At 38.1% G+C, this 27,054-nt stretch overlaps 1 protein-coding gene across 8 annotated transcripts in view; it reads left to right on the top strand.

The window, feature by feature from the left end:
- Window positions 1-4,706: 4,706 nt before the first annotated feature.
- cntn5 (contactin 5) overlaps window positions 4,707-27,054 on the top strand; it is a 95,445-nt gene continuing 73,097 nt past the window's right edge. For 3 of the 8 annotated variants that reach the window (XM_044203145.1, XM_044203144.1, XM_044203141.1), the window contains exons 1-2: window positions 4,867-4,987; window positions 5,535-5,665. In XM_044203145.1, coding sequence (XP_044059080.1) covers window positions 5,550-5,665 — 116 coding nt within the window. In that variant the 5' untranslated portion in view covers window positions 4,867-4,987; window positions 5,535-5,549. Of the gene's footprint in view, window positions 4,831-4,866; window positions 4,988-5,388; window positions 5,929-27,054 lie in introns of those variants that run through there. The other 5 variants (XM_044203142.1, XM_044203146.1, XM_044203147.1 and 2 more) reach the window with 5 other exon arrangements.

Raw genomic sequence — 27,054 nt, 5'->3', positions numbered from 1 at the left:
AGAGGGACCCAGGTGGAATGGTGAGGTTACAGGGAGCAGAGGTGAAGAAGGTGCAGGACTTTAAGTACTTAGGGTCAACGGTTCAGAGCAATGGAGACTGTGGAAAAGAGGTGAAGAGGCGAGTGCAAGCAGGTTGGAACGGGTGGAGAAAAGTGTCAGGTGTGTTGTGTGATAAAAGAGTATCAGCAAGAATGAAAGGAAAGGTGTTCAAGACGGTGGTGAGACCAGCGATGTTGTACAGCTTAGAGACAGTGGCATTGTAGAAAAGACAAGAGGCAGAGCTGGAGGTAGCAGAGCTTAAGATGTTGAGGTTCTCTTTGGGAGTGACGAGGATGGACAGGATCAGGAATGAGGACATCAGAGGGACAGCTCATGTTAGACGTTTCGGAGATAAAGTCAGAGAGGCCAGATTGAGGTGGTTTGGACATGTTCAGAGGAGAGACTGTGAATATATTGGTGGAAGGATGCTGAGGTTGGAGCTGCCAGGCAGGAGGGCTAGAGGAAGACCAAAGAGGAGATTTATGGATGCAGAGGACAGGGTTAGATGGAGGCACATGATTCGCTGTGGCGACCCCTGAAAGGGAACAGCCAAAAGGAAAAGAAGACCACATTTAAACAAGTAATAACAATCTGTGATATGTGCATACATGTGCACAGTGTGAAATCTCACCACTTTTGAACCCTCTTTTCTCTACATATGGTATAATTACTGTTTGATATTTTTCTATGGTTAAATTCACTAGAGTCATGTTTTATTTGCAGAAACAAGAAGACAAAAAGAATCATCTTTCCAATAAGTGCTAGCCTATATATACATTGCAGTATGTACAATTTCAGTACATTTAATTTATCTTAGTATCCAAGCCCAGAGTGTAGTGGTTCAAAAGCATGTAGGCCTAAAAGCAAAACAGTTAAAACTTTGGAAAGCTGAAAAAAATTAACATGATCAATCTTGCTGTGATTGAAAAAATGTTAAGTTAGTCTCACTTCAAATGCACTTTGATGCATTTTAGGGTACTGAATGCTGACACACATGGCATAAACATTACTGTCTTTTGAAGGTCGTGGCAGTAGCTTTTTAATCCAGTGCAAAGCCAGTGGTATCATATGAATTTTGAGATGGCAATGAATCCATTGATACCAAACATGTCATGCTATAATGCTGGGAAAGGGGCTAAATATCGCTCAAAGGTTAGATTCCTGGCTGACTGCCTTCAAGCTAAACAACTGCTGATATTACAGAGTATACAGAGTTCAGTCTCTCAACCGATTTATTCAGGCAATTTTAATTTTGTTATGACACTAATTCCAAACAAAAACAGACTTTTCATTCCAGGATTTTCGAGGGCCCTCCCCCCAATGGGGTCCTGGGTAGCAGTGTTAATTTTGGCAGCTATTTTAGATTTAGTCTTAGTCTTTAGACGACAATGGTTATTAGAGGCTCATTGAGCCGACTCATCACTAATGCTTAGTTAATATTAGGACGTACAGTTAGCGACTTCAAGTGTCTCTTCAGGTTGGTTGTAGCCACAAGGCGTCGCTCTGTCTCCCGTTACTATAATCCATTGTGTTTTCCTTTCTGCCGAATTATAAATAAAGTATGTCCATAGATCTTTTATTCCGGGACAGCATCTGCACACGTCACGTCGATCTGCACCACACGCCAATCAATGACAGGGATGCACTGTTTATATTTTGACTAGACACACAATTAAAAGAAAACATCATGCATTTTGTGAATGTCGGGTAGCCTACCACTAACAGTTTAGTCCCGTCTCGTCTTGCCAGCCAAAACAAAACATACAGTACATTTCATCATGTTTGTTGAAATTGTTTTGTTTTTGTTTGTTAACAAAATTAACACTGCTGCCCCCCCCCCCCAGACGCCCCTGACACAGGGAGGAAATTGCTGATCGTTTCCTACATTCTGCCAGTATCATATGAAGTTTGGCTCAACAGCTCAGAAACTCCTGCATCCTGCCATACAACTAATGTCACCGTTTACCATTTGTTGTCAGGCCCTAATTTCTAATCCTTTTCTTGCTGCAAAGCACCACCTCTCTTATATGTGACTGCTGTTTCTTACCACCACCAACATGTTGGCATTTTCTACATCTCAGAGCATCAAGGGTAGACTTCACTAAACTATAACAGGAAAGTTGAAGCTTTCCTGTTTATCATCATCCTTAGCTGTAATTATGCTTCATATGAAAATTATGTGTTTGTAGTTGGTTGTAAGTCTGAGTGTCGGAGAAATGTTCAAGAGAAGAAAGAAAAGCTATATCAGACAAAGGTTAACAAGGGAGAAAATTGTTAAATCAGCATGGGAGCTTCATAAAGGTTGGCTAAATGTGTACTTTACTCCAGTTTGTACTACTATTGTGTATCTGCCATATAGCCATGTTTAAGGTGGTGTGTTGGGCACAGTGGTACAGCAACTAACTGCAAATGAGTTGCAGCGACATCTACAGACAATTCAGATTTTGTTCCTTGTGCTAACCGTATCACTTTTGTTCCCAATATTTCATGCTCTCAGATATTAGTGTCAAAATGACTGTCTAAAGCCCACAGTATACTCCAAACAAAACCAAAGTTGGCGTGTTCTCACAGACAATATCACAGGTTTGCATCTAAAAAGAGTTGCTGCATTGGGCTTTGAAGTGTGCACATGCCTGCCATTTTGTTCCTCTTCCTCTTAACAAAGCCATATAATTAGTGGTGCTTTTATCATGTGGCTTCGGGGGACATGTTTCTGGTTTATCTTTAGTTTAATTACAACTTCCTTATCTTATTTGCACCATAGGTAGATCGACCACAAAGATGAATCAAGTGCAGGAATCTCAGAAAGAAATTCATCCACTGAATCTGGTCCCTGGATGTGCAAAGACTGCACCAAGTTGTTTTTTCCACATTGTAAAGCTTCACATTAATGTACACCACCCCAAAAATATTACCGTAGATTCAAAACATAGTGTTTGAGACAGAACAGGCTGTGTTCATGATTGAGGTTGACTATTAGTATTTTGACTTCATGATCTTATTTGTCATTTTTGCACATGTAAGGCAACTTCTCTGCTAAGTGGATGCCACTGCATTAGAGATAATATTACAGTATATATTCACTGTGTTGAAACAATAATACTGAACAGTTCACTGCCATGTAGTTTTAAAGTACAAGACAAATCATATCCTTTGACTCTAAAACATTATTCAGCACTGGGAATACACTACTACACTACTAAGCTGAGGGTAACAGACATAAGAAATAATATACCTGTCCTGAAATATATTTCACAGTGTATACTATAAGCAAAACTCTCCAAACAATGTCAATGCCAACAAGCAAATCTGTAAAAAGGACCCTTAAAATGCTGCTTTTGATGATGGCAAGAGCTGATAAGAGCTACAAGCTTTGGAATGGATCAATTGTGCAATAGGAAGAGCACTCAGTCATGGGTACTGTTTAATTAATGATGGGGGATAGAGATAGGCTGTTAGCTCCATATTGTCAGTCAAACACTCACAGTAGACAGTGGCAATATGAGCTATGTAACTGATACATGAAACAGAAGGAACTAATCTATACTCTCCAGTCTACTACCATTAATGTTCGGTTAAGAGGCAGGGGTGCTGCTACATTACACACATACACTTTTTAATTTCTTCTGAATGCAGAAGACCAAACACAATTAATAAATACATAATAATAAAATAGAGAGCGACAGGTTAATATTTTCTTAAAAATTAGGAGGTTTAATAATGCTATTGGTTGTGAAAAAAACATTAAAGAAACAATCACACTGGACTGAACATGTGCCATTTTATCTTGTCCACCCTTGTTTAATTCCATTTACAGAAAACATCCCACGTCTTACGCTTGACATAAATCTTTACAGTGTAAATTTACAGTACAAACAAGTAATCCAACAGATAGAAATAAAAAAAAAAATTTTATTTTATGTAATTTATTCATACATTATCCATTTGTACATGTTCACATTTATCAGGATCTGGTGCTTCACCTTTATAATCACCTTTTCATTTCTATAGCATTACTCATTGTTTTTCTGTTACTAGTTTCTAGATGAACAATAAGAATAAGAGCATAGGCCCTTGATGCTAGGAATCAAAGGACATTAGTGTAAGCATCTCCACTGCCACAGATTTAATATTAGCCTAGTTAGCATGGATGAATTAAGCTAGTTAGTATACCAAAAAGTAGCGTAGGGAGCCCCCCTTATGTTGACAGTTCATCTGATTGCATTTAGAATCATTTACTGCCCTCCTGCTCACAGTGATTAACCACAATATTAGATTAATCAGGCCAGTGTCAACACAGACATGATAACACAGTAAAACTTCCGGTGAATCCTTTCAAGTAACCAAACGTTTATAAACGCCAGCTGGCGACATAAAAACAATATTAACATACTTTAAAACATAAACTGCAGAGCAAAGGTGACGAATAATGACCTCATCGGCTTTCCATAGGGGGGAGGTGGGAATAATACAGATATGCTGATTATTAATATTCTGTAGAGGTAATCATAGTGCTAATGTAAAGTCTAACAGTGTTAATAATCTACACTGTTTGTTATCAATAAACCGCCCTTATCAACCAGCATGCAAACACAAGGGGTCATGTGACAGACGGGGGTAGCCAAGCTAGCACCGGTGTTAGCAACGTGGTTAGCAAGCGGCACTGATTAAAAGTTTGGATCGGTTTTATGCTCCCGAGGTTTGTCATTGGGAATCACTGCCCTCTTGTGGTCACAGTGAGTAAATACAACTGGACTCCACAAAGCGTCAAGGCAGACACAATAATGCATAGTAAGTTAGTACTTTCGGTTATAACCTTCAATATAAATATTTTACAACACACATTTAGTTACGCACTGTGATCAGCGGAGGACTGTTAACTGTTATACTCAAGATTAATGCTCTAATCTCAACCATCAACTCAGACTGTCTTGCATCTGTGAAAACGGTACAATGTTTATCTCACTTTTACTCCTTGTGTACCGTTATTGAACCCAACTGGGGAAAACTTTTTTCATTATAGCTATGTTAGCTTAACAGGTGGTCCGTGCTAGCTAAACAGCGTGCATTTTAAACAACTAACGAGGTTAGCTAAACAACGTTGTTCAATAAATAATAAAAAATAAACTTGCTAAAATCAGCAGAATACGCTCTGCATGAAAGGTAATACAATCATTTTAGCTGCGTGTCTAACCTGGGTTAGGTTAGCAATGTGTTAAAATTGGTTTCATTGTCAAAATAGGTTAAATCAGGCTTAATGTGTGCACCTTTTAGTGGAAATGGGGGAAAACACATTCATGCCACACTTTGCACACAAGCACATGTATCTGCTGTTTTACTCCTTTCATTGAGACAACTTTTCTATTTTTAGTTGGGGAACGCACAGCAAATAAACAAACGAACACGTTTTAACCAGGATAATCCTAAACAGTGGCAGACACTGACGCGGTGCCATTCCTCATAACTGACGGAGGGCCACCTTTTTCCCCCCTCAGCACCAGTGAGATGGGATGCTGCGCTGCAGAGAGAGCCTCAGCCGGCTGCAGCGGTGGAGGCTGACAGAGAAGACACCAGACCAAACATCCGTCCACACGACGCACGGCAGTGGAAGAAAGTGGAAGAAAAGGTTTGGCGCTCGAGGGGGAAAGAGCCGGACACCGAAATAAATAATATCTATGTATTGCTAATTTTTAATTTAAGGATGTATTGTTTACGCTGGCTAACCAGATAGAGCGGCAGAGACGAGGACCCGGACTTGATATTCTTAATACCGCTGCCATTCCGCCGTGTGGGTCGGGAGGGAGAGACACTACGGCGGTCACCACAAACGGGTTCATCTGGGAGAGAAAAGAAAAAGTGAGACGAGGGAAGACTTTTTTTTGTATTACTGTGAGTAAACTATTTAACTTAAGCGTTTTCATTTGTTTTTGCTCGGGTTGTTCTGTAGCTACAGCTGTCTGAGTGAACGCAGGTTGTTCAAAGAGAGACAAGTTCAGCTGTCAATGCTGGTGATAATAATCTCGATAAAACCACCTAAAAGGAGCTGAATAGTTTTGGATGCTGTCATTTAGATCTTAGCCTAAATTGCTCACATCCTGCTTTTCAGTCTGGGTTATTCCTCCCCATGCTGTCACAGTAACTTGTGCCTTTTCCTAAAGAGTGAATGGAGTCACAATTAAGCATGGATCTGTTGAGTGTCAGGATGCAAAAAACGCTACACAAAGTGTATAAATTATACATTTCTGCTATTTCGTATGCCTTGGAGAAGTTGAAATAATCTTTCCAGATTTGAGCTCAAATTAAAGGTTTCCAACATTGAACCCTCAACAGCCCTGGAAAGAGAGACACTTTGACATGTATTTACACTAAAGTGGGTTTGAGGTCTAGCTGCTTTTAATAGGAGCTCAAAGGGACCCATGAAATCTTTTCTGTGAAAGAAAAGAGCTCTCCTGCAAGGGCAGAGGCAGGTCCTTTTTGTTTTTGGGAGTGCACCTTTAGGTTAGCAGAGCAGGAGGCTTCTAACACACCACTTACCACACAAGTAGACCCACAGGAATGATCTAATCAGTGAAATGCAGATTTCCCGAACTCTAATTCTGCAGCTTCGATGTGGTTGAATGTTTAGTATAAAACTATTATCTGACTGTGCTGGTGACAGTTGGGTTGTGCATTGTGGCTTGGGGGCTCACAGACTCTGTTTGATCTTATTGATTTGGCTTTTTCAGAGCAGCGTTTGGAGAATGCACAGAGAGCAAAGGGTATTATTTAGCCATTATTCAATTAGGAATATTATTTCCAATTTTTTCTTGATGTTTGTGTGACTTTCTTTTCAGTGACAGCAATTAACCAAGTGGTGGCAGATAGAATAGAGTCTGCCAAAGGAAAATACAACCATTTGAAGTGTGTGTGCTTTCAGCAAATCCCCCTGCTGCTTTGCCTTTTCTTAATTTTTAATGCAGGTTCTTTCAGAGACACTAAGAAACATCATACTATTTTAATGCTAGTTTCGAATTTAAAGTCACTAAGTATGTCACTACAATATTCAAGACTCCTGAAGAACCGTGAACCTTTGGACCAGTTTCCCTTTCTAAAAATACAGAAACTAGTTTTTGCATGCTACAGTCACTCCAGAATATGACACAACTTATGTTCAGATATAGAGGTACTTTGCACTTTACACTGCTGATAGAAACATTACTGAGGTTAACAGTATTCAATTCCAACTTGTGGTTTAGACGCTGAAATTTCACAAGAAAAAGTAGAAAGCCAACAAGAATGGGAAAACAAAGTGATAATAATTTTATCTGTAGAAGAAATCTGTTTTTTACTATTCCCTGAATCGTGATGTTCAAACTTCTCTTGTGACGCATGCGACGGGTCCTGAACCCCTGGCTGAGTTACATACTACATGGTGTATGTATGTGTGCGTATGTGTACAAGTGAGAGCGGGATATGCAGAGAGAATAGTAGCCTACTCCAGTCTTTTTTTGCTTTAAGCACAATTCCATTCACATTCTTTGAAGAATTGTGAGTTGAGCACATCTATCTTCGACTGTTATGTCACATATACTGTACTGTACTCGTGCTGTATCGTTTGCAACATGGATGCAATTAATATTTCACATTTTTCTACGATGTAAAGAAATTCTAGCTGATTCAGCAAAATCCTTTTGCTTTTCGTTGTCTTCCACAAACTGCTCTCTTGACTTTTTTCAGTTTTTTTTTTTTTTACTGACACCAACTAGTAAATAATTTTGCTGTAAAGGCAGGCACAGTATTTATCTTTAATTAATGAAGTGGAGCCTGTTTGACTCAAAGGTGCTTTGCATGTGTTACCAAAAAATACTGAATGAATACTTGTACGACTGTAAATCAGTGCTAAAATCATGTAACCTATGTCACAGTCTAATGCTGCCATGGGTTCCTGTTAGTGTTGTACAGCATCCATTAAGACTTAATGATGAAAGCCTAACTTGAAGGCATGCTTGTGATTTCAAATGGGCTATAATTTGCCATAATGTTAATCTAGATATATATTTCATGAGACCTAATGTGCTTAAATGATTGTCATATCAGCCCACTCCACAGCTTAGTTGAATTTGCTGAGATCGTCTGAAAATGGATCATCTCACCAAGAGCTGCATAGTTAAAGTTGCCAGACACAGTCCTAATCAAAAGGAGCTTCATCTGCACATCAGGGGAATAGATGGGGGGAATGAACAGCTGTGCCTGTTTCACTTGGCATGAATTAGAGGTTACCCCTATCCTTATCGGATGTAAATCAGTTATTTGCTTGCAATACATGTTTTAAAATGTTTGTAAATCCACTTGGGGGCAGGTGTGAGATGGAATGCAAATTAGTAGATTGGCTAACCTTGATGGAAATGAAATATGTCTTGAAGTTACAGCTGTCCCATCCTCTTAAATGAAATGGTTATTGACATGGGCCAACAGACATGCATTTAGGGTATAGCTAATTGAAAATGACAACTCTAGTGAAGGCTAACCCTTGGGACACTGGGGAAAAAAATGCATACCAGTATTTACAAGGGAGAGGCTAGGGATAGAAACTGTCTTATTAAGACAATGGCACCCAAGGTAGTCCAAATTTCACTGACAAATCTGAAACTAATAAAGTAAACGTGGACAAAAATGTCTTGCAGATCACAGTTCATACTCAGCATGTCCCTGTTGTCTGTTTTTTCTATGATGTGAGCAAAGATATCAAAGACAGTGATATGGTATCACACTGCACAGACTGTATAAAGAGTATAGAGTCAGTATATAGAGCACTATGTGTTTATTCCTATACGGTGACAAAAGCTGAAGCATGAAGCTAGGAAGTGTTGGGAAATTGTTGGGCATCCTGAAATCTGTAAATAACATGTTTTTCACTGTACAAAGAATGCAAGGGTGTAATTTTGTTCTCAAAACACAACAGTGACTAAGAATGTAGGTCCTGGGCAACTTTCCCTGGTAAGATTTGAGATGACATGCATTTGTTGGATTAAATAAATTATTTTTAAGAAATGTTGGTTCTGGATCTTGACAGTGGCAAACCCTTCCTCGGCTGCCTTCCATTCTAGCACTTTGTTTGTAAGGGAGGCCCACTGGTCTTGCAGAGCCTGGAAGACAAAGGTCCCTCAGGACCCATCTGACAACTTAATTTATATAATTGTTTAGAAGCATCTGCGTAAGAAAGACTGACTTTCAGCACCCTCCTCCACTTGTCACTGTTATGAATGACTTGAATTTGATGTCCAATGAGTCGAACAGACAATCTTAAGTCACACTGATGTTGTCATACTAAAGCATGTGTGAGCTACAAAATATGCACTGTTAATTTGATTACAGTGTTCAGAGGCATCCTTCTTACGGAAAACTGTTTCCGTCTCATATCTTCATCTTGCATTTTTGTAGTGCTCTGATCTGGCTCTTGTGATGCAGCCAGCAGATTGTACAATAAATCCTTGCACCATTACATATGTGTACATATGTTAACCAGTAATGTAATTAACATGAATGGCACGACAGCATCGATGTGTGGCCTTACCCTCTTGATTTTTGCAGCCTACTATTCCTTTGGTAGTTAGCAGCTGATCTAAATGGCTGAAATAACTTGTTTTGGTTAGCTAATATGTCCTACAGCCTCAGGTTGGTTAATTATGCAGTCCCTTTATCTGTTTGTCTTTGTGCTGTCCTCATTGTGTTAACTCTGAGCAAGTCATCTGCAGATACCTGCAGGCGTCCTCTGTGCCACCGCTTAAATGGGTGGTTGTGAAAATGTTAAAGGTTATTAATTGCATGTGTGGAACAAGGCAGTGTGCTTTTGAGTAGTATTTGAAACAAGAAACGCAAAAAACACATCCCTGATTGCAAATGTATGGCCCTTAAGATATTAAGATTCAGCAGTTATTGGGGCAACAAAGCAAACCTTTTGCCTGTAATATTAAAATCTGTACAGTAGCATGCTTTACACAAGGATTTCTGTTTTAGTCACATTACTCATGAGTTGAAATAGGTGGTAGTAGGTTTGATTTGTCTTTGGAAATAGTTTGTCAGTGAAGTGAACATCAAATATTTGTGGAGATGGTATGGAGAGAGTAGTGATGATGGTGTGGAATAGCCTGAGGATGGAGTGTTTTTCAGTAGGCAGCTCCTGATTTTATGTGACAGTAAAGGGCCTTATCTTCCAGGGCCATGATGAAGCACAACACTCTTTGATTTTTTATCTTCCAAACGTCTAACAATCTCATGCTCTAGACAGATTAGTGAGATGAAGGTGTAAAATGGGCTATGCAGTTTCAGGGGAGTCAAATACAACCAAATACAGGGTATAAGGCTATATTTGCATCATGCTGATAGTAAAAAATAAAAGATTAGCTGAAATTACTGACATACTTTTGACCTCCAGGTTCAAGAAAGTCAAAAAATATTATGGCATGATTTGATTATTTTTGCGTAAGTAAACAATACTATGTGTGGCAGACAGTAAATGGGAGAAAAGGGGGATGGCATGCAAGGTTCATGCATAATCTTAAATTGAATTTGTGGTAGCAGTATGTTCTTGTCCCCTAATCTATGACCAGTCAGTCTACTCAAAAATCTTTTTTTTTTTTTTTTTTTTTTTTTTTGTCAGTGCAGTAGCATAAGACAGCATTTCACTCGCAGTCTCTTCTGTACGCTACAATTTTTTCTGTTTCTCATTACCTCAGACAGGGCATTGATCCCCTAAAGAATTACTTAGGGCTGGTATTTTTTACCCCGCATAAAATTCATTGGAGCCCAAATGTTTCTTTACAAGTCTTTGTCTATTGTTTTGATATCTTAATAAGTCAAGCTTCCAAAGACATAGAGAGTAACTCTGGGCAAGCATCAACAGTGTCGACATGAATCAATGGCACCTCGAGAGATAAACAAATTTTCATGTAACATTTGTTATTATACCTAATTATGTAGAATTAACTTTTTACATTTTGATCTTTAACCCTAATGAAAATGTCTTCAGGCCCTGTTGGTTAACAATCTTGTTTGTTAGCTCATTAATGTGAAATTGTTTCTCAGCTTCTTGTAAAAGCATGTCCTAAAACAAATACCACGCAACATCCTTTGCAGATTATGTTTTCAATAATTTATTGGATCTTTTTTTTTTTTTTTGATATTTCACCGTTATTGACAGTGACAGTAGAGAGAGACAGGAAAGGCAGGGGAAAGAGAGAGGGGATGACATGCAGCAAAGGGCCCGGGCCAGACTTGAACCCGGGCCGCTGGGTTAAGGACTCAGCCTTGATACGTGGTACGCGCTTGGTGAGCTACCTCGGCGCCCATTAATTGGATCTTAAATCTTGTGTTGTTGCATCATTCAGACTTTTTATTGGGATTTTCATTTTCGTCATAACACAGATCTTTTTTGTGTTATGTTCCTTCCTTGTATAAGTTAGATTTGTTTGTTTGCCTCATGTGACAGACTGTTAAGAAAGCTTTTGAAAGCTTTTTTATTTATACACCATACGTGCCATGTAGAGTTTAATGTCAGGTCTTTGAGAAAGAAAACTGTTTTCGTCCATCCATAAAGATAACCCCTGAGGTCAAAATGCTGTTCAATTCTTCTCAGATATTTTTTAGTTAGGTCTTCTTAGTGTTCACTAACTCACGGTGAAGATGCACAGTGACGCCTCTTGAAACCCATTGGGCATTTCTGAAAAGAAGGCAGCAATGCTGTACATTAAAAGAGGATGAGGAGTGTCTTAGGGTCACCTTTCTTACAGTACTAAGTCACGCATCCTGCAGGCTCATGATGAGTTGCTACGTTCCACTCTCATTTCTCCTTTCTCCCGAGAGATGAAATGTGTATGGAGGGATCTGTCAGAATACAACTAACAGGGCTGCTAAGCTTAGCTGTACTTGTGCAGTACCTCCCTGTTCATTGTCTTGTGACAAACACTGGATTTATTCTACCCAAGTGAGGTAGCTGTAGAATAATTTCCTCAATATTGTTCTGTTATGCTATGACATAACAGTTCTCATATGAATGGATAATGACTGATGTTGAGTGATTTCATGTTTTCTACAAGTGACTTTCTGATGAAAACATTGATCTGATACATTAACTATACACAAAGTAAATGCCCAACTTGAACGTGAACTAGCAATATGAACTTGAAAACTGCATCATATTCTACAGGAATGCATCCTTTAACAAATCTAGGACTTAATACCGGTAAAATGTCCTCCAGATATAAGGATGATGTGAAGCTTCATTAGGCATCGGGATAAGACAGAAGCACTGATGCATTTTACAGGAAATAAATGAAAGAAAGCTGCTCTATGAAGCTTTTATTCAAAGCTACTATTGTGTGGTGAATGCTGATGTTTGGTTTTACACAATTTTGTGATATCAGCTGCCAGCTTGGTGTGGGTAGCATCATGACTGCAGTGATTTAGCACATGTTCCTGAAAAAAAAAACATGAATAATGTTATAATACAAATGAGATTGTTTTGTGCAGTGATGGCATTTCTCTGATTTAAATTCTTTTTGTTCTGCATTTCATGGTAGCTCTGCCATTATTTCAATATGTCTAGTAATTTATTCACATGGTTGACATTTTAATTCACAAGTCAAAGTTCAACCTTCCTTGTAATGTCTCTCAAAATGATTAGCTCTTAATAAAATGATAAGATAAGCAACCTGTGAACAATGGGTGAGAGGCTACTGAATTGTCTCATTTTCCAGCTGTCCGTTAGATCAATAAATGTAATAGTTCATATAATGAGAGATTAATGAGAGATGTGACAGCAAGGGATGACAGAACAATATTGTTAGCAGATATGTAAATTGAAATAGCAAAATGCAGCCTTACACTATCAAAATAACAGAAACCATTTAGGCCATAGCATGTTTTTAAAAAGGTTTCAAAACCTTCATTTAACAATACAGCTGTAAAATAATTCAGCTGACTTGCTGAATTCTCATCTGAGCCGTTGATAAGCAGCTTCCAATTGATCAACCACTGATCTTATCTTATTTACTTTGCATAACTTGTTGTCAAACATTTCCCATAGCATATCTATGTGGTTTAAATATTTGACTGAGTTTTACTTACCATCCAGTTAGCCATTAGTTTCAGTTTATATTAGTATCATATAAAATAAAAAGGGGGTTTGAATAAGCCTGAGCAGTCAAGACATAAGAGTGCATTACTCATGTACACGCGTGAATGTGCGTCCTCGTGCATGTGATTAACAAAACGGGGAACCTCTAATAGAAAACCATCTCCATAGTGCTACTAGAGGTCTAAAACTCCACAGGGAACCTTAAAGTGCATGGTTTTATTTTAACCAGTGGACATTCCACTGATTTAACTTTGGCTTAAGTGAATCAATACAATGACCAGTGATTGGTCCAAAATTGTAAACAACATGATTGTTTTTCTTATCATAACATATGGATGATGATAAGACAATAAAAATATGCAGAAAATCATATAATTGGCTTCTTCAACATTCAAACAGCTTTGAGTGGTTATTATCAAATGCTTAACTGTGGTGAAATGTCTTTCATGTATTAATTCACACACACAAACTATATCCTTTGGCTACATACTGCGTTGTGTTAATAGGTGATTTAAAGTAACACTACTTTAAATCTACCAAATCTTTGTTGTTGTGCCAGAAGAAGAGTTCAGTTCTTCAAGCCATGTTGATAATGTTGCCTTTTCATCTAATCTTATCAGCCTAATGTTTTGGTCTAATGTATTTTGAATGAGTGAAAACCCATTTTTAAATGTTAGAGTTTAGGATAAAGATATCTATTTGCATTACTCACATTTTTATTGGTGCACCATAATTTAATTTACCTTGACAATTATCTATAATTTGTTCAATACAATTAATTATCATGGATTAAAGACATGATGTAAAATGGAAATCCCCAATTCAGTTGCTAATGTTAACCAGCAAGTAGCATCACTGTATTCTCCATAAAAGAGATGAAGGCACTTGATCACCAAGGGAGCCAGACAGTGGAGATCACATTCAAATAAATTGAGAATTAATTAGATCTATATATCATAGCCACAAATGTGCCATGGGACTGTACAGAATTGCAGTGGGAGTGAGCATGTGACATAGAAACTCATAGCTACATTTCAGTGGCTGTTGTACTCTACTTTTCAGCTGTGACTCTTAAAAAGTGACCACGCGTTGAAAATACGGGTCGTCTGACACAACACTATCACATTTCTGGGAAAGCAATTTTTAGAGGAGGAAAGGAGATTGCAGGGTTTTCCAAAAGCTCATTTACTACCATCTTTAATTCTATGGACCATACTATAGTTACCATAGCAACTTGCGTCCCTTGATTTGAGCAGGGGAAATCAGGTCACATTATTGCTATGTTAGATGCGACCTTTACTTCACCACAAATCTAATAGTTGGTTTCCTCTTTCCAACCTGCCACTCAGTGTGTATCCCTGCTTCTTACCTTAATTGTCTGCATTCAGTCACATATCAACATTATTCAAAACATGAATTTTAGTCAGGAGTAAAAGCATCTTGGCTAATTCACGTCCATAGCTGACAGTGTGCTATGTGATACGTTTTGATTTAATTTGTTATTCTGTTACTTGCTGTTACCAGAAAAGCAACCTTGGGCACTTTTGGGCAGATTTTTATTATTTTCTTTATTTGTAGTCTGAGACATTACCATTGAGTTTTGCATATCAGCTAGTCTTCCATTACATTGTTCTTTCTAATAACATCTTGTTTCCTTTGTTATATCCATCCTGATACATCCAGTTAGTGCTGCACCATCAGTGCCATTAGGTATAGGCTACTACTTAACAGAATAAAACATCATTGGCACCTTACCTCAGATGTCTGGATTCAGATTAATTCACCTTAAGTAGCCAGTCATTTTTTGTTAACAGTGTAACATTAATGCACAAGTGGGTGTGTTAACTGTGCTGACTTGAGCTGTAGTGATCCAACAATGAGCCTTGAGATAGTCCCTTCATGTTGCCAGATCACATACTCATTAAATCTCAATTTTCAGCAGAGCTCATTTAAAGCACAATTGTGTGACACACAGAACCTATGTTCTGCTGTTTCCTGTGAATAGCAACAAATTCAAGTGCTAAGCCTTAGGTGCTCGAAACTGGTATGTGTGTGTCTGTACCAGCCTAGGATGGCCAACCTTATGATTCTGCAAAACTGTGTACAGTGTGTGCACAGATGGAAGGTCGATGCTTGAAATAGTCTGTATGCAAATGTGATCTACATGATGCTTTACATACCATATATTAATATAGTTAAGCAGAGCTTAGTCAACACAGAGGGATATTACAGGGGGATATTACAGAGGGATATTTCTGGGTTGATGGGATATTTAGTGTGTTCCAGCCACTGCTTGTAGCAAAGCAATGTTTTGTCATTATTATAAAGTCAGAACGAATTGATTAATTCATATATATTCTCCAAGGAAAGAAATTGTCTGAGAGCTTAAAATAACTGGATGCTTTTAAGGGTTGTACCCTTTGGCAGGCTTAGGTGTCATACAGTGAATGTGTTTCATTTGTGGTGAGAGAAAGAATTTTAATTACAACAATTAAGCGACTGTAATATGCAATTCATATCAGGCTACATGGCATAATCTACAAATAAGGCTTAGCATTTTATTGAGCATGGGCAGATGTAGCTCCACAAGCCATTTTAGATCTAGTAAATTCACCACATTGCATGGCATGTGTGCCCCCCTCATCTGATTGGAGACTTGGAATAAAACAGAACCTTTACACAAGGTTCAGTCTGCTTTTTGAAGGATTAGGACTCCAACCACTGTCCGATTTGTGTTTTTGAGACGACACCATTACCAACTGAAGTGCTTATTATGAATGAATATATAAATAATTGAACTTTAATCTGACATGGTTTTGTTCTAGACAGGTTTATTCTTTTTGAGCCTTTTGCTGTGTGAGCTGTTTCACTCCAGACAAGTGTGCTGTCCTTTGATTGTCTAAACATAACAGCTCTAAACAGCTGAGTTGGTTAATTTAAGTATTCAGGGCTACATGTATTCTCTGCTGTTTTGAGCAGTTTCTTAAGTGATTTATTTATTTTTTTCTCATGAGAAGGATCAGCTGCGCCCTTACCTTATTGTCATCTAGATGGACGGTATAGGTGGTAATCTTGGGTGACATGGTGTGTGTTGAACATTAGCAAGAGTTGGTGCATTGTTAGTTCATTACTTCTTTTAGAGCAGAAGATTTTCTCTGATTTTCTGAAAAAACACCGACCCAGAATGAGATATAGCACCTGATGTTGAGAACAACAAATAACATGGCCATGCATTCATGTGGAGCTAGGAATGAGTCTGGCTTTTACTGTGAAGCAGGTGCAGGAATGTTAATGTTGTAGTTTCCATTAACAGCATACTAACATCACAGTGGGTCAGCCATTAACTCCAACAGCCTTCACTTGCTAGTTTCTGCACACACCTGCTTTCTTACAACAGTTTTCTGCTACTTCTGTTATTTAGTGGCACTTTGCCCACAGGATGCGTTGTATGTGTGTGTTTTTATTTTTCAAAGGGGTCAAAAAAATCTCATTGGCTGTCAAACTTACAGTACTAAAGTTAAATACAGTAAAGTTAAATATAGTAAGGTAAGAAATAATAATGTAATAAAAATGGTGAAATGACGCTCACCCTAGTTGTATAGTGGAAAGTTTAGTTAGCAACTACTATGAGTGACAATCTGTATTTCTTGGGGAACTTCAGCGAGGACCTGCTGACAGGTACTGTTTGTTTTGCTGTGTTAAATTTGTGATGTGGTATGGATGTAAGTGAACTTGTGCAAATGCTGTTTAAAACACTGGGGATTGGAATGATCTTTAGAGCCTTTTGCTCATATTTATTTCACTGCCCGAGACAGACACAACTTGCATCAGTGGCTGTATTCAGATCGACAGTACCCACAAAAATATTTACATGTACTAAATAGAATGATTTTTTGTTTACATGCTTCATAGTAAGCCACATAAGGAATGGCACAACACTATGTAATAAGCAAACTTGAATCTGTTTTAGATATTTTGATATACTGTGTTTTTGCGAGAAAAACAGAAGTCGAGCCTGCTGTTTATCTTCCTGAAACTAGTAAACACACATGTTCAAAGATCCCTTAGGAAAGATGCACCACTCAGAGAAGTGGGAGACAGCACTCGTAAATGACAAACAACGGAAGAGCGAGTGGCGCATCCTCCCAAGGGAACATCTTTGACTTAACTCAAGTAGTGAGCATGCACAGAGAGTATAGATTTTTATAAAACAGAGTGTAAATGGAGAATGTTTACAAAGAAAACTTCACATCTCTCATTAATTTCATTCAAATTTTTCAGTTAGACTAAGAAAGATTCAACCTGCTCCTAATATATCCTAATATATTATTCCTATAATGGAATAAAAGGTTGATTTAAACACAGTGATTGATAAGGTTGATATGATACGGGTAAGGAAGATGAAATGCAGGTCTGATCTCGAAAAGGGATGGCAAACTAAATTAATCAAATTAAGGGCCAGTTAATAACAGAAATAAATGTTGTTGACTAATTACAAAAAATAAAGAATCATGAAAAATATTTTAAAATCATAAAAAAAATCATATAGCAACCTAATATTACTGAGAATTACTAAAATTACTAAAATTTGAACATAAAAGTAAAACACATCCAAACAGATCACCAGTTGCTCATTTGATCCAATGAACCGGACTAGAGTTGGCTCCTTGATTTAGGTAATCAGGCTGTTGCTGGAGGTAAACACGTGCCATTCACAGCACTGAAGGTATTCCAGTGCAGTTGCTGCTCTACAATCTGTTTTTGCAGTGTCACAGATGGGAATCTAGTAAAATAATCTGCCATCCACAAAAATGACGTCTCAAAAGAAATACGGCCACTTGTGATGGACTCATGCTTATCGCTTGCTCACTCTTAAGATTGTCTGTCCAATCCGTTTACCAGTTTAAACATCTGTGACACATTTTTCTGTTGGCTGCATTTGTACACCTGGCTCACAAGTGTCAGCTTTTCTTCATCTTCCTTGACAACTTGGTTGAATACTTGGTAGTGCAAAGATTGATTAGTTATCAGAATAAATGAAAGATCAGTTAGACTCCTATATATGGCAACACATTTTTTATGACCTCCTTTTGAGTAGTACTACCTTAAAAGACAGGGCAGGTGTTTCTGTCCAGGTTTACAGCTGCTGTTATCCTCTCATGTCCACCTTCTTCTTCTGTCAAGGGCCTTGGAGAAAATGATTTTGGTAACAACATAACCTTTCCACTAGTGCCACTCTCACTGGGCTTATAGGCTGGCTATAGACCTTATCGATATTGTAAGCACTATTGTGGTTAATTATTTAGAAAGTTCACAAGTTTTCAGTTTGTTTAATGCCATTCGATATCTGCATTCAGTGAAATACTGATCCAGGCAACTTATTTTTTATCAAGTGTTGCTAATTAGCTTTAATTATGTAAGTTGGCTAAAGGACAAAATGAAAATCATGGCTGATGTCTGGTGTGCTCTCTGCAAACTGGTGTCTATACTATTTAGGCTTGACTCATAGTGAAAGAAACACACTCTGCCGGTCAATTTTGCAACAAAATGTTATGGCAGAGATGTTAGTAACTCATTTGTGTCCACGATTTATTGTACATCATACACAAAATAAGTTGTTTTTCTTCAGGTGTTTCCGTGAGTGCTGACCAGTTGATCGAATTTTAAACTATAGCAGCAAAGATTTCATTTCTTTAAATGGCAAATCTCTACAAACACAGAGAAAGCCCTGATATTTGGTGGGGATGTTGTTATCTAGTGCTTGCTTTTAAAGAGAAGATAACTGAGGAAAATGCACAATACTGCCCTGCCACAACAAAATGGAGTGGGTTGGGTGTACCAGCATGACTCAGCCACACTCAGTTCCAAAGAAACTTTTCATCTAAGGCTTATTGATCAGTTTCAGGATATTTTTTGTAAATGCACTTTGAGTAGAGATAAAGACTAGATCAATTTACTTGCTTATTTCTATCACATTTCAAATCAAGAGCATTATAATGTAAAAATGTGCTGAAAAGATATAAATTGACAAAGAATGTTAAACTGACTGTGTTGTAAGCAAAACTGTCTGAGCTTTTTATTGTATTTTGAAATAAGCTTTATACTTGTTACAGTGGCATGACGTGGTTACAGTATTACTAATTTCTCTAAAAAGTTAGCATACTGCTGCCTGCTTTGGTGATTAGTATTATTACTAATGCTCCTATTACTACTATTAGTCTTGACCTCACATGCACTATTAGGGGCAGACTTTCACTGTGTATGCACTCTGTACACCCAAACTTGTGGTTACTTGTTTACAGACGCCAGTAAGTTGTAGTGTGAATAGCCCAGTAGGACAGTTTGGGATCATGGATTTTCTGGGATCATGGATTTCCTAGGATCATGGATTTAGCACTGTAGGCTCAAATGCTCATAAAAATGTGCATGTATATATGCATTTACAGTATAAAAAAAAGAAAAATATGTTCACCTGCTTGCTTTCCTTAAATTTTGAAGACAACGCTTGAATTTATGAGCCATGGTGAAATAGCTAGATACATCATTTTTATGCCACTTTTCAACCTTTAACAGGCTTCACGATGGTGTGTGCCCCCCTGGCAGCCATCTCTACCGCCGGTCAGTGTAATTCCCTAGGTGGCCTCTGCAGTGAATTCAACATTAAAATAATTTGACATCCTAGTTATTTCAAGAAAATAATGTTGTACATTTTTTTGGAAGAGAGGGGTGAGTGGAAAAGCTCTCATAAGGTGCATCGTTAAGAATAAATCACTTGTTTATTTTTAAGGATATCATGTGTTTGGTCAGTTACATATAATTTTAGTGGTCTCAAAAGACTAGATGGCAGAGAGGACTGTATGAATGTACTGGTATAATGACAAGACAGGTGACATTTAAAAGTGACATTTTAAAAATCAGCAGGGATGCAGTTTTTGCTTGCTTGTTTTAGGACAACAAGATATGCCATTGTATTAAGTTCAACTTTGCATAGTCTCAAATATATTATCCAGCATTTACAAAAATAATTCTTTGTGATATCTGTATTCTTGCATTCAGTCTTAACCTATTTTCCAACTCATCTCAGCTTGCCCTGAATTCCTCCACATAACTTCATGCATCTGTGTCACTTTAAACCGTAGCACCTTGCTCACCGGGCTTTGAAATGTCAGTGTCTTCTCATATTCAGTCTTCTTTAATGACACATAAGCATTTCAGGCACATACTTCATGCTCACTTCTTCATCACTACAGCCATCACCGGCTGCACATGTAATTTTACCACTGTGCAAGGTGCTAGCTCCATTCAGGTGTGCTCTATCTCGTAGCGAAGACAATAATTGCCTGTGCTGCTCTTCCCTTTGGTAATTGTCTTTTGATTGAGGTCATCAGGACAATTAAAACCATTGAGGGGTGAAAAGTGGCAGCAAGAGACTCGAGACAGCTATACTAGGTGGTAGAAAGGATGAACAAAACGCACAGAAGCGATAATTGCACGTTGGGAGACCCACTGAAGTTAGACTAGGACACTGTAGAGAATGGCTTTGTCTACACTGCTTCATCACAATGTATTAATCATATGCCTTTTTTTATCTGTTGAAGGTAGCAGGAGGGTGTCATCAGTGATCATGCGAGCTCAGTTTCCAGTTTTTAAGAAGTTAAATATGTTATGTCATGAATTCACTCTGGTGTCAAAGATCGAGTCTAAATCATCATGACTTGAATCTGTAATGTCCTCTAACATACAACATGGAGCTACTTTGTTGACAAAAAAAATCAATAAAATGCTATCGCCCAGCAATGGCAACATCCACTTTGTTTCTAAAATCAGGAAAATACAATTGGTTGGTTGTGTCAGTATGGGGACATTTCTCATGATGATTTGCATCTCTGTTGTGTCAAACAGGACTGACTGTGAGGCCCCTTCGGCAAATCATTGTAATTCTGTGAAATGCTGGTTCTTCCGAATAAGACGCAACACACAGCCAAGTTTTGTCAAAATCGGGTCAGTAGTTTCTGGGATGTCGCTTGTGACGAAGGAGACAGAGACGGATAAATTGTTCAAATAGGAAACTGTTTCTGAGCATTCGCACATCGTTTGCTTCAACTGTAACAGTTAGTTGAATGTCAGGTATGAGGCCAGCGTTATAAAATATGCACCAATCCCCAGGAATTCCTCATGTATTGTGTGACAATCACATTTTATTTTTTTTTAATCCACACGAGCCATTCTCTGTGAATGTGTTTCAGTGAAGCGTGGGCAGAACAAAGTTGTCTCTTCTTTTTCTGCGTGGGAGATTCTGTGGTGGATTTGTACTAATACACACTAAATTGTCAGAGGGTGTATGAGTAACATTTTTCAGGGCTAAAGTTTGGGGGTTTTCTTGTTGTGATGACTTATTGCAAGACAACCAAAAAATAACCTTAAAGGTTTGTATGTGTATACTAGATTTTGACAGTTCATGTAGCAGCAAACAGCTATTTGCTTTGTAAAGATATAGTGGAGTAATGGCGTCCTGGGCAGAGAATGACGTCACACTCCACACACCAGTACATCATTTAGGTGCACCCAATAATACATTTTAAGTGTTACCTTTTTTGGGTGGGATAATATATACAAGGTACAAGGTAGATTTATTTATCATTTTACAACAGAGGGTTGTATAACTAGATTTGAGTTGTATTTCCCTTTATGCTACTCACAAAAACAAACATTATATAGGCTAATATTTGAAAGAATGCATTAATACATTAAGTTTTCTTATTTCACCATTTTAATTCAACTTCATTTTCCACCTTATTTTAGTGTTTACTCACAAATTACTTTAATCTGCCTACTTGCTTTTCCCTTCTCTTTTTCTTTTCTCTACACACGCACACACACTTACACCTCTGGCTTCCTGCACACACACACCACCTCTTTCTGTTTGTGCTCCGTTAACTTTCTTCGACAGCAGTATGTTTTATAAAGTCGGCCAAAAAAATACAACTCGCGTTTTGGATTTTTTTCACATGCGATTCCGTTTTCATAACAGCAGGTGAACCGCGTCTGGAGGAGGAAACGATCGAAACCAACGTGGTACTGAATGACATCGGCACAAACAGGTGCACTTACAAGCTTTAACAAAACAATGACATAAGTAGACCTACATTAAACATGAGACTCTCTCTCTCTCTGTGTGTTTCTCTGCAGAGCATGTGCGAATGTCAATAGACCGCACAGGAGGGGTAGAGCGAGGGGAGATTGTCCACTCGTTAATCGATTGCGGATGGCATTGTTTTTATTCTTTATTTTTATCAGACCTGCTAAATTTCAGGCACACTAGTGCAACCAATGAAAATGTTTACGTTGTCATGTTGAAGCCACTAACCAGCAATAGGGCTGGGTATCGTTAGGATTGTATCTTTATCTTATCCATACTCGTATCGGCCTGGTTGTTTTTCATTACTAAAGAATTGGATTTTTTAAAATTATTATTTAAAAAAAGAATACATTCAGAACAGGATTAGAATTGATTTATATTTGAAATATAACTAATTATTGTTTCTAGAGCAGTAAAGTTTACAACATCAAAGTCACTTTATACACTCAATAATATCTCACTGGAAACAAATCTAAAATGTCAGTAAAATAAATAATATTCCTGACATCAGAATATGAAGAACACCGATAGTAAATATCAGTCCTTCCTCCTGTCCTCTGTCCTCCCTCTGCTGCTGTGATCACGCTTGTAGAGAGGGGAGGGGCTGGTTTGTCATACATACAGACAGCTTTTGTTTTAGCTTGTTCGTAACAATTCACTATTAGCTTAACAAGTGCGCTGTGGTTGTAAAAACAGCAACAACAGCTGTGGACAAAGCAGGTGGAAATACCGCTTTTCTACTTTTTCCTTGAGTTGTCGTCAACTCGAGTAAAACGTTACCTTCACTTCACCTGGTGTCTCCACTGCGGCCTCTCTGCTCTGACGTCCGCTGTGTGTTTTTGTGTGTGTTTGAGTGTGTTTGTGTGTGTGTGTATGTGGGGGGGAGTGAGAGCTGCTTTGCTGAAGCAACGGCGCAAAACACAACATCAGAGATCTTTTATGGTATTATGAGAAGTGTAAAATATTTTTAGTTCATTATGAAACTGCGGCGAGACAAATTAGACTGTGGCGGGCTTCAAATGGGAAGATGTCATCTCTCTTGGGAATGCTGATAGCCACTATTCCATTCATACAGTAGACTGCATGCCTGTAAACCTCATCCAAGACAATAACTTACTGATCAGGGACATTCATGTTGCTCTTGTTAGACTTCGAAGATGTCGTTATAGCTTTCTCATCAATGTCAGACTGTAACAGAAACTGAATAGGGTGTAAATGATTATTGAAAAGCGCTATCTGCTACCACTTCTAAAGAATACTTGTAAATGTTTATAGATGTTACTAAAAACATTCTTGAATAGAAATTTCACTCTAAACAGAACTTATATTTTGCTATTCACATTATTTTGAACAGCAAATTCAGTATCTACAAACACAGTGCCTCCCGAATCTGTAAATCTGAGCATTGAGACATGAATCATGATGTCATCAGGTGACCTTTTCGGAGTTGATCCAAGGAGACTGAATTAATGAATGATGCTGTGGGTACAGAGGATTTTAGTTTTAAATATTGTATCCAAATGAGTTTTATTTGAATGTAGGGCTTTCAGCTGTGATTCAGAAAATGTCCCCTTGTCCCAGTAAAATCACCATGGGTGCTGTCATAGTGTCCCAGGAGTTGTGTCATTATTCACTGTCTGTGAAGCAGCTCCAGGATTTGTCTGTAGATGACATCATCACTACAGTCTGACTTTCTGCTTTTCAAGGAGACACTTTTCACATTCAGATTATTAAACTGTGGAGTGCAATATTACACAGATAACGTGTTTGAAAGGTGTATGCCCCTGTCACTGGTCAGTAAATGAAATCTGAATACTTCAAATATTTTTGTAAAAAAGTCATTTTGGGGTACACATTTAATCGTCCATGTTTAAATGTCTCTTTTGGTTTGTGAATGTCGTCTGCCAACATAGCTTGCTGCATAGCTATATTTTTAGCTAGCAGTCCATGGCTCCCATGGATCCCCTAAAAAGTAAAATGTGTGTGTATTATTTTTTTAAGCGAAGAGGGGACTTTAATCTGACAATGCAGGTTTTTACCTGGTTTCTGATTGACTGTGATTCAAACACACACAAACACAAGAGGATGTGCTAAAGCTGCCCAAGCAATAGCCCATTTGCCCTCTTTGGCTGAGCTGCCCCTCTGGAGGAAAAAAATATATAATAATTGTTTTATTTTTGCTGTTGTGGCTGCATAAATACAAGTAGCCCATAATTGCTAATGTTAGACCAAATTAAATCGCAATATCATCCAAACTTTTATAACTTTTTGATAGGCATGCCTCTGTGGGACACAGATATCGGGCCAGAGCCATAAAAAATAAATAAATAAAGTAACGATGATTGGTATAACCGAGGGGATGGCATGTTAATAAAAATCTCCACATATGCTTCCAAACAATGCGCAGCTTGACACGTTTGCCTCACGTCACACAATATTGCCTTATATTATGCCATCACATGAACCAATCCTAGCTAGCTAGCTAGCTGGCTAACATATAAGCAGCAGGCTATATGTAAGATAACTCCTCAGTTGCAACCCTTACATTAAGTGTGCGTTCTGTAGAGATACGGGGATCTGATGGTTTTGACTGTCGAATCATGCTAGCTTAGATATTAGATTAGATATTCACAGTCACCCTTTTTTCAGGTTAGAGCAGCCCCTCAAAATGTCTGTTCACATCCCTGCACACACACTACACCCACATGGATGTTCAGTTAGTCCTGCTGTGTTTTTCTTCAACAATAAGACCAGCCAGGGCTGAGCAATATAGCAAGCATTCGCAATATATTTGCAATAGTTTTGTTGAAGATAGAAAAGATTACTTAATTGTCATTCTTTATGCACAGACAGTACAGTGCAGTACTGCATATCTCCAAGATTTTTAGTGTGGTAATGAAATAAACTGGTTACCTATAGAACTGTTTCATCTTAGTTTTCTGTTTTACAAACAAGTGCATATTGTGTCTAACAAAATAGAGATTTTCTGGTTGTGAATGTGTGCATGTGTGGGGTAGATGCATTTCATTTCATTCATCTACAGACATGTCATTATGCATATCAGAGCCATATTTGAGGAAGCAGGAAATAAGTGAATATGTGCTTTATAGTACACTTGTTGACAACTTGCTTTGATGATTTCAAGTTTTCGCCATTTGAATCTTTGCAGTAACGTTGTTAAACAGCTCTTTTGCCAAACCCTGATCTTACATAGTTCTTCCTTGTGCTCAGTTTCCTCAGTGGAAAATAGACCACTAACCACTTGACTATAATTTTTTCTTTTTCAATTGTGTCTAAAATATTATTAAAATCAGTAGAGCAAGTGATGCTTTACTAATGAACCATTGTGTGTCCCTGGATGGGTTTTGTGCTTCTAACTTTTTGGCAGTATTAAAGTTCTTTAAAGATGTTTGGTTTATTCAGCCTTTATTGTTATTAGTCCACATGCTTTAAAGACTTCTTCCGGAAGGCAGGGGTTCGAACAGTCTGATACTTGATTATGTAAGAATGCACTATTTAAATTTGTACATTTTATTTTTTACTATACACACAGTACAACTGTACCACAATCTGCTTTCCACTTCTTCTCTCTTCACTAAAAGAAGTGTGCCTTGTACTGCCTAGTGTACAGTACAAGGCAGTTGCAGGACATTTTCTAAAGATTTTGCTTTCAGTATTTAGTGTATCCGCTATAGTAGAGGTTTGCATTCATGCAGAACTCCCACAGCTCTATCTGGTCCCAATGCAGTTTTGAGTGGCATAGGTATGCTTTAAAAGCAGCGAGCGGTGACGTTGGAATGCTGTCGGTGTAATGAAAAAATCATTAAAGTAGTTGACATGGAGATTGTGGGATATTTAAGTGATAAGCTGGACCCCAGTCAGACATAAGCAGAATGTTGAGATGGAAAAAACAAAAATCTGTGAAAATCTTTTGAATATGTAAAGTGGTACCAGAAAGTTACAAAATGTAACCTTTTTCAACAAATAAATTATGCAACAAATTAATGTGATGTCCCACTGCTGCCTGAAATTTTCAATGATTTTGGTTGCATTTCATTTTCTGGGGGGCGTGTTTCTGATATTGGCACAGTCAAGGAGTCTCTTGAATCTCACAGCTTAGGGAAAATCTAAAAGACACAACAGAGCAGAATGTGTATATGTGCAGCAGACAGGACTCGTTATAAAACAAGGTGAACATTGACATTGCTCGCAGAATCGCTGCATTCGCCACCTGCTTCTACAACACCTTTGATGGCTTTATAGATGCTGTTTACCTCACCCTCAGGCCGTTTCTAAGAAGCTCATCAAGATGAGTGACAAGTGAAGGAGTGGGAACTTGACCAACTGAGGGGGTTGATTGGGACAAATGCCTGCCTCAAAGCAAAAAGTTCCATTCTGTAGCTTTAATTCTGTTTTTAACCCTTTTTAAATCTAGTACATATGTTCTTTTTGACAACAAATGGAGGTAAAGTGCTCAAGGGCCATGGTATTTGGGAGGGGAGAGCTCAGTGGAAGTTGCTCATCAACAGTATTTACTTCACCTGTAAGTTCCCTGCCAGTTCATGGACTGAAAATGGTGAAATTCTAATCAAAAGCCCACTTCTCAAATATTCACCATTATCCCCTCCTGCACCTGGTCCCTCTTAGCTGTTTTTAAGAGTTTGCTATGGCTTTAACATGACTTAGCTAAAGGCTAATCTAGAAAAGATGTCCTATTAACAAAGGGCTTGTTTTGGTCAAAAGAGTAAAACTGCGGTGAGAG

The sequence above is a fragment of the Siniperca chuatsi genome, linkage group LG7 (assembly GCF_020085105.1).
Source record: "Siniperca chuatsi isolate FFG_IHB_CAS linkage group LG7, ASM2008510v1, whole genome shotgun sequence".
Lineage (NCBI taxonomy): Eukaryota > Metazoa > Chordata > Actinopteri > Centrarchiformes > Sinipercidae > Siniperca > Siniperca chuatsi.
The sequence above is the reverse complement of the archived record's forward strand: the minus strand, read 5'-3'. Positions and strand labels throughout refer to the sequence as shown.